Here is an 8,627-nt window from a genome sequence, read left to right as displayed (position 1 = left end):
TTTTCTGCACACATTATGTGTTGCTAGCGGAATGGAAATCACTGGATGCACTGGATGTCGTCTGGTAGCCATCTAAAAAAAAAAAAAGGAAAATAATCCGGGGTGGGGAATCAAAAAAAAAAATAGAACAGTAGATACAGTACGACACCAGGAATCTGTAGTTTTGTTGGCAGATTAAATAATTGTATAAATAACATTTTTTAAAATGACATTTTGTATGTGTTGATACAAAACACATCCAATTATTATTTTCCATGTTGGACTGCCTGATCAAAGTACAAGCACACCTAAAAACACACAGCTTTCACTTCATTTTTACAGAGAAATTAAGTTGATGGTTTCCTTGATGGTTCTTTACCTCTTCCACGTCTTCCACGTCTCCAGTTCCTTAAAAATCGAAGTCGACTTGATGTTGAGTTTCCAGCACTTGTGCTCTAAAAAAACAAAACAAAAAGCAAATCAAACAATATTAACAAGAAGCAAATTAGCTGTGATTAACAAGAAAGGAAAGAAAAAAGGAACATGAAGCCCATGACAGGGAAACTTGTTCTTACCCCTGTCCTACTTCTGGAAGGTTGTGACCATGATGCCATTGCTGACCGCACCTGATAAATGAAATGTCAAATGTTAGAACACTAAAATAGAAGTCACAGAAATTTGATAAATTTGTTCTTATTGCCAAGCCAAACACTATAAGCAAACTATCTTGTATTGTTTTTGCTCTATGGTGATGTTCATCATATTTTTTTGTGTGTGTTCTTGTGTGGAATATGAGCATATGCACATAACTGTTATTTATTAAATGTTCCCGTCTACTACTTGGCTACTTCTATCCTCAAGTCTGAGTAGCCATTTAAACAGGCTTACAGAGAAACCATGACATGGCACTGAAAGTGGAAGTGGATTTTAGTGCAGTATTATTAGAATTTATATTTCTGTTCTTAAAATTGAGCTGTACGTACCTTACCGTCCAGCAGTGTTCCAAACACCAAAATAAAGAAGCCCTTTTTTAAAAACAGAGTAACATGAGTTATCAAGGATTTAGTGATTAAAGATGCTACTATCATGGTATACAGATAGGGGGAAAAATGAATTTGTACCTGTAGTGAATTGAAGAATGCAAATGCAATATGGATTCCTTCATTTGGTGGATCAGCCAGAATTCCAATTCCCAAACCCCAAGTTATGCCAAAAAATGGTGTGAGCACAGCCAAGCTCTTGGCAATAACCACTAAGACGTGCTTTTCCTCTGCTTGTGCAGCAGTTGTTCCAACCCTTCTCCTTATGATTTTGTACAAAACCACAACCAGGATAATAAGGTTTGTCACCACTATTAAAAGTGCAGGAATCACAAATGCCAGCAGAGCTTTGGACTTATCCCAGTTGAGCCAGCATATGGTATTTTCTCGAATGTATCCGTTGTCAGGTGCAGTTGCAGCTATAGTTACTGTTGCAATGATGAGAGGAGCTCCGTAGCCTAGAAAAAATCCGATGGCCAGCATAGATGCTTTAGACAAACCCCCACCAAAAACATTAGTTGTACGGTAGAGCAGCAGCATAGCTGAGGCCAGCATCCAGAAGAACAGGGCTAGGTAGAAAAAATGGATAAAAAAGGTAGCTGCAGTGCATGCTGGGGGGTTTTTAACTTCTGCATCTGAAATGGCCGCTCCAATTATAAACCAAATGTTTGCAATCAGGAGGGAAACGGCGATGTTAACAATGGCAACATGACGCAAGTAAGAGGTTTCATTCTTTCTTATTTTTCTCCAAATGAGGCCTTCAATGATGAGACATATGACCAAGGATCCCATTGAAATGCCAACTCCAATGTAGGTTATAATGTCCAAATAGAGTTTCTTCGGACTGTTCGGTGACATGAGGATGGAGAATGAGGTCAGGTGGTTGCAGTTGCAGGTGACAGTTTCTGTTTCATTTATGTTTAACACTAACTCGCAGCCCTTGCCGTCCCATCCTCCCAGACCATCAAAGAGGCGGAAGTTCCAGAAGACACATTCAGGGTTTCCCAGTGTATCATTTAAAATATCATATGTGAAAGAGATATTATTGATTTGGCCACTGGACTGAACAAGTACAACCCTGCCGTTTATGGACTTGAGCGATGAATTGGCCTCATCTCTTGCAGGTAGTACGTTATCTAACGAGTTAAATACTATCATAGTGATTGTTTTGTTATCTCCATTAGACTCTGGTATTTGTATTGTCACTGAAGAATTAAATTCAGCATTGAAAGTGTCTGTGAATGTAGTTCTGTTTAACTGAATAAAGCCTGTCATAATCTCAAAAGTTGCATCGACAAGACGAGATGTTATTATTTCAAGGGAGTCCAAAAATGATGAGCTAACACTTTTAACATCAGTGTTGTTTGAGATGCTTTTGGTGTCATTGTTATTGAGAATGTTCCATGTTTTCTTTGTTCCATTGATGGTGAGAACCCCTGCTGCTATCAAGACATTCTATAGTAAAGAGAAAAGAATGATTTTAGATTAAAAACATTAACTGTTCAGAATGTGAAAACGTCTGCAATCTAATCAACATACCTCCATTGAAACTCTGCTAATTGAGATATCGAGTGATGAAGATTTGTTGGCGACATTGATGAGTATTCTCACAATAGCTTTAATGTTGGCAGGAGATGTAATCACTTCTTCAGTAAAATTGACAGTGACGTTCTTGAGCTGTTCCAAAAATACTGGCAATGTAGTGGCAGTCAAGAACTGTGAGATTTGAACAGAGGCATGTTAACTCCACTTAATAATTTTATATATTCTACTTATTTTACCTTCTTCTAGTTTTCCTGCAGGTTTAAGCACAAGTGATGCACTTGCTTTAAAATCACATATGAGGCTTCTGATGCATTTTTCTCATTCCCTTTTTAAGGAGAACACTGGACCACACACACAGGACCACTGTGCATCAACGGTACAGATATTCATTCATTACATACAGCCAATATACTGATATAGAATTATTATTACACATAATTATTTGCTAGTCTTGGTACCCGGGAATCAGTCTGCCAGGGCCTCTGCTCCCATTTGACGTGCGACACCCATTGCAGCTGACCCCCAATGGCACCTCCTACAGGACTGTGGGCCTACAGGAGGATGAGCCCATGTCCCTTTTGCAGGCTGTGTCTGGCCAGGCTCTGTGGACTAAGACTCAGCCACCAGACATTTGCCCTTGGGCACCCTCCCTAGGCCTGGCTCCGGGGCAGGACCCCAGTAACCCTATCCCGGGCAGGGTGAACTTCTCTGGGGGGTGCTGCCCCCGCGATCCAGCCCCATATAAGTGGAAGAAGATGGATGGACATAATTATTTGTTAATGATTAGAATAAAAAGCTAAGACAAGACCTAGAGATTGGTGGTAGAAGTTATATTTACAGCTTGCTTCCATGAAGCTCCTTATGAACTGTTCTTTAACTAATCTGGAGGCCTTATAAAGTTTGAAGGTAGTGATTTACTCTGCCAAAGATTAATGACCTCTGCACACTATGTGCAGAGGTGTCCAGTGACCATATGATTTTTCTATTTCGTGGCTGAGTTTCTACTGTAGCCAGTCTCTTCCACAAAGTGAGAAAGATCAAAGAATTGACTGTGGACTTTAGGAGGACCATGAAACCACCACAACATAAATACCTCAGAGAGAACACTGACAATAAAGTGGAGTGGGTTAAATACACAACTGCACTTTACAGGAAGGGCCAGAGTTTTCTCTATTTTCTGAGGCAGATGAGGTCTTTTAACATCTGTTGGATAATACTCTATGAATCTGTTGTGGGCAGTGCTTTCCTCTGTGATGCTGCATGCTGTACCCATTTTAGGTGGTGTTGGGGAGTATGGGGAGTAGGATGTTATCTAAGATAAGTTGAATACAGTACAATACCTCCCACCAACTCCATCACAGTTGCCAAATTAGGGTTTGGCTCAGACCATTACTACATCTGACCTCTGTATACTTTATACATATGTACACACACACACACACACACACACTTAATGAGGTGCATACATTATTATAGTTGTACATATATTCATTCTTATAATTCTCATATTCCTATTCTTGTAATTCTCTTGTTTCTTGCATTTTGCACAAGACTGTTGCTTGAAGCTTGCACACAAGAATTTCACTCGCATGTGCTGTACCAGTGTACCAGTATATTGTGATGTGACAATAAAAGTAATTTGATTTGACTTGCATACTGTTGCCTTAATTGAATCAATGATTCATTATCTGTTGTTGGAAACAACCAGAGAGCTAGGTTACCTGGGACTGGTCAAGCAGCTCCTGAACTGGCAACAGGATGCAGTTCTCTTCAACATCGTCAAAATTCCCATTTTTCTTACACACTGCAGTTATTTCTCCCACCTTGTTTGGTTGTGAACAGGGCACTGCAGCTTTGTAGCCTTCATATCCTTGGCCAAATGTGTCATTTATACAGACAGTTTCTATAAAGAGAGAGAAAAAATACCTCAGCAGTTTTAACATGTATTTTTCAGTTTGCAGTTATTAATGCATAATCACATTCATACTTGTGAATATCTGAATGTATTAACTAATACTCACTTTCTGAGGATAACTCTAGTGTTATTGTATTTGTAAAATTCTTGTTTTTTAACTGACAGATGACTGTCTTTTCCCCTTCTTGACAACCTTGAGTTGTAGTATAATTATAGGTAATCGAAGTACCAGTGCCTAAACAACAACAATAAAGGTAAGTTAAAAATATCCTAGAGAGTAGAACAATAGCAAGACCGAAAAGTTACAAAATAATATTAATTGCATTAAATATGCTTTTGTGAAAAATGTGATATAAAATGTTTCTCAGTAACAGATTTGCCTTTTGTTGAGTTTTGTGTTTTTGTGTCAGGCTTACCTGCCATGGGAAACTCCGGAAACTCGACCTGATACCCAGCACTCACACTGCAATTCAGAGCCACACTTCCTCCAGGACATTTCACATACTGTCTGATTGGTGAGACTGTGATTGTGGGTTTTGTTTTCAGACTGAATGATGTTGCAGATCTCTGACGAAAAAATGCTTTGTCGTCTGTGCGCATGAGCCGACATTCATAAACTCCTGTAGTTAAAAGTGAATTGTTCAAATTAAACCAACAAAAGAGGCATAAAATATTTGCAATAACAATAACAACATTTTTTAATGCTCGTGGTTTTCCTCCCTCATTGAAACATTTCAACAAAACTAGCCTAAAACAATAACATCTCCCAAATATTCATCCGTTAAATAAAGGACAGTTTGTAAGTTTGCTGTCAAATTAGTTACTCACCTCCAGTTACAATATTTCTTTGCCTCCTGATTGCCACAATATTTCTTAGCCATAATTCTCCAAATATTTTAAAACGTTTTAGCTCTGAAAATTTTGCATTTTCCAAAATAGCTCATACATTCAGAAAGACAATGGTGAACGCAATAACTAACCCAAAACCTTTTAAGTTTTGTTTAAAGAGACGTTTTGTCACCTAAGTCATTTTTACCAAAGCCACTAGTTCCTTTGACATTGTGTAAATTGGGGTGGTCAAATGTTTTAGACATTTCACTGAGTGAGTTCCTTATCTTATGATTTATAAACTGAAAGGCTTTTTCATGTTTTCAGCTGAATGCACATAATTTGAAACTTTGGGTGAAGCTTTCGCTGCAATTTGTCTTTTATAAGCAGGTCAGACTGACTGATGCACTGACAATGATTGTGTTACACTGTAAGATGAATTTTACCCAGCCAATCAGAATTTTGCTGTTGCTCTAGCCTGGGTATTAATAGAAAACTGCGATGAAGGAGTTACATTTTAATTTTATTAAAATTAAAATATTGTTACATTTTTAAAAGAAAATATTACAATACAATTAATTGAAAAAAATGTATTCCTATTAAATGTATCAATCCATTTCTTACCATCGTCAGCGCTAATAAACCTTAACACAGTTAAGGTTGATTTTCCATCCCCACTTGGATTAATTCTGTGTTCTCCATCTTCAGATATGAGCACCATATTACGTCTCCACTCTGCTGCTGAGACAGTGCCAAAATTGAGATCCACTGGTGGAGGGCCACATGTTACAGTCACTGTTTGCTCATAAAATCCATCATTTGGCGAAAATGTCAGGGGACGCGAGGCTTTAAGGACAAAAATGTCGCACAATTATTAAACAACTATCTGGACCAACAGATATTCACAACATTTGAAAGCATAAATGTAAAAAAACCACCTTACCCTCAAATATTACAGGGTATAATTTTGCCAGGTTGTTGGATATGTTTAACTTTAGTGCCTGAATGTCTGTTGTATTAGAAGAGGGACCACTGACTTGATATTCGGCAATGGTACTTCCACTCCTGCAACAGAGAACAGAATTCCTTTAAAAGAATGTAACCACAAAAGAGTTGCCAACTCTTAAGTTCTCACATGCAATGTGTTCACTCACACAGGCCAAACAAGTTTCATCTCAAATAACAAAAACATCAAATGCCTTTAGTTATGGCAACAAAAAAAAGAAATTACAGTAAATTGCAAATAATTAACAATTATTTTTTTCTCTACTGGGTAAAGGCTAAATGTCAGACTATTTCCAGATTATATGTTTTTAGAATGAGTAGTAGAGACAGTTTTACTGCATGTTGAGTTTTCCCCCAGTCACATTAATTTACAACTTAACAGATGGAAATGTTTACAGTGAAGTCTTCGTTCAGGCAGGATAGATTAAGAAATTTCATCACATAAAAGTAACCTACGTTTACTGCTTTAATATATTTTTATTCTTTCCTCTTTCCTTAGTTCTTGGTTTTGTTGTTTTTTGTGGTTTTGATTGTCGCTCTTGTTTCCTGCTTGTGTTATTTATAGTTTGTAATGTTTAGGTTTCTGTCTCTGTGCCACTCCTGTCTTCCTTGTGTCACATCTAGTCAAGTTATGTTTTCATGTCTGTGCTTCTCCTTGTTTCACTGTCAAATCCGTATTTCTGTGCCTCTCTCGTGTTTCCTCTTACTTTGACGGTCTCATGTCCTATGCTAGTGTTTTCAGTTTTACTTCCTCCCTGTCTCGTTATGTGTGATTACTCCCAGCTGTGCTCTCCTCCTGTGTCTAATTCCCTCATTATCCCTCTGTGTATTTACGCCCTTTATCTTCTGCTGTTTGCTGGTGGGTTGTCTGTGTATCACTCTCTGCAGGTCTAAGGGTCCCATGGTCCATAGTTTGAGTTTCAGTTATTTAGTTTCGTTTTACTTGTTTCTAGTTTCCTCTCTGTTTAGGTCATGTTAGTTTAGTCATTGCATTCCTGTAGTTTTTATTGGCTCTGCCCCAGTTAAAGGCATGTTTTCAGTTTAAGTTTGTTGTCAGTGTCTGCATTTGGGTCCACGCTCTCTCCACTCCACACGTCTGTCATAGCCGACGTGACAAAAGAACACCCTGAGAACTTCATTTAAAGGCTTTTTGTAGGTTATGAAATGTTCAACATGATCAGTTTCCAACTCGCCCTGTGGGCAGTCTTGACCCTTCAAGCTCAGGTCCTCTGCCAGATGCCTGCAGGCTTGAGGGTCCTTTGCAGGATCTTTGATGTTCCAAGGACTGCCCACTTCTAGATGTAGACCTCAGATGTCGTTGCTGGGCTCAGCTGTACCCTTTTGCTCAGTTTAGGAATCGCTGCCCCGAGTGCTCTGATTACCACTGGGACCTATGTTGCATTCACCCTCCACAGCATTCTCATTAAAAGTAAGGCTCCATTTAAAAATAACAGAAAATAAAATGTGAAAATTGTGGCCTTCAAATAAAGTGCCTAACTTCAGAAAAATTCAATAGAAAAATTATTTTAAAATGAATGGGGACACTTTCGCAGAGAATACATCTCATCTTAAATCTTAACAACTGAAGAGTAGTGTCAGTAGGATCTTTTGACCCAGCGTTTTGAGTTTTAGTTTATTTTGAGCCTTTATATTTGTTATTCCACATCACGTTGCACATTCTGTTTTGGTCTGCTTTTGAGTCCTTCTTCACAATACATGCAGTCTGCCTCAGTCAGATTGTGACAAAATGACCTGACCATATAATGGACTCAGCAGACGGGAGGCAGCTTTCACTCAGCTGGAGGAAGAGCTCCTCTGGAAGTCGTGGCATGCTGCCAACTACAAGCGCATTGTCCGCGGGACCCAGCTGGCTCTCGGAGGTCCCCGGAGCTGACAAAAGCACCCACCTGTTGCTCTGCCTGCACCCAAGGCTCGCCCGCTTCAGGTGGGAGTCCTCTGTGTAACTTCAGGTGCTCTCCAGGATGCATAGGGCTACTTTACCCACACTGGAGAAAGTTATCTCAGGGTGCTTTTGGAATAAAACAAATGCACCATGACAGTTTCTAAGGGCCCAGGTATATAAAGCTTGTTGTACTTCTTTCCTCTTTTGTGTAATTCTTTCTTCATCACACCTTTCTGTAATTTCAATAGCTAGATAACTTCTCTCTAGTCTGCTTTGATCTTAGTCTCTTCCTCTCTATGGAGTGTTCTGTGTATTGTAGCCAAGTATCTCAAAAGGTCACTCAAGGACCACTATAGATCAGCTGGTAAGTTTTTAGTGATTGTCACACTAGGGATTATACGTAATGATGTAG

The 8,627-nt window shown here is 38.9% G+C and overlaps 1 protein-coding gene and 1 long non-coding RNA gene across 2 annotated transcripts in view; both read right to left on the bottom strand.

Annotated features, from left to right (window-relative positions):
- Positions 1-8,627, bottom strand: part of LOC102313156 (adhesion G-protein coupled receptor F1) — a 68,503-nt gene continuing 59,876 nt past the window's right edge. Inside the window, exons 12-17 of the mRNA XM_042216222.1 lie at positions 2,559-2,735; positions 1,101-2,474; positions 963-1,004; positions 555-605; positions 359-434; positions 1-72 (exon numbers count right to left, since the gene is read on the bottom strand). Coding sequence (XP_042072156.1) covers positions 14-72; positions 359-434; positions 555-605; positions 963-1,004; positions 1,101-2,474; positions 2,559-2,735 — 1,779 coding nt within the window. The 3' untranslated portion in view covers positions 1-13. The remainder of the gene's footprint in view (positions 73-358; positions 435-554; positions 606-962; positions 1,005-1,100; positions 2,475-2,558; positions 2,736-8,627) is intronic.
- Positions 4,917-6,332, bottom strand: LOC121812948. Its single transcript, XR_006053427.1, has 3 exons — positions 6,251-6,332; positions 5,932-6,153; positions 4,917-5,099 (listed from the first exon to the last, which is right to left on the bottom strand). It is a non-coding gene; the product is annotated as an uncharacterized LOC121812948 (long non-coding RNA).

Source organism: Haplochromis burtoni, unplaced genomic scaffold, assembly GCF_018398535.1.
Source record: "Haplochromis burtoni strain Fernald_Lab_line unplaced genomic scaffold, NCSU_Asbu1 Contig_972, whole genome shotgun sequence".
NCBI classification, from domain to species: domain Eukaryota; kingdom Metazoa; phylum Chordata; class Actinopteri; order Cichliformes; family Cichlidae; genus Haplochromis; species Haplochromis burtoni.
Note: the sequence above shows the minus strand (reverse complement) of the source record. Positions and strands in the feature narration are given on the sequence as shown.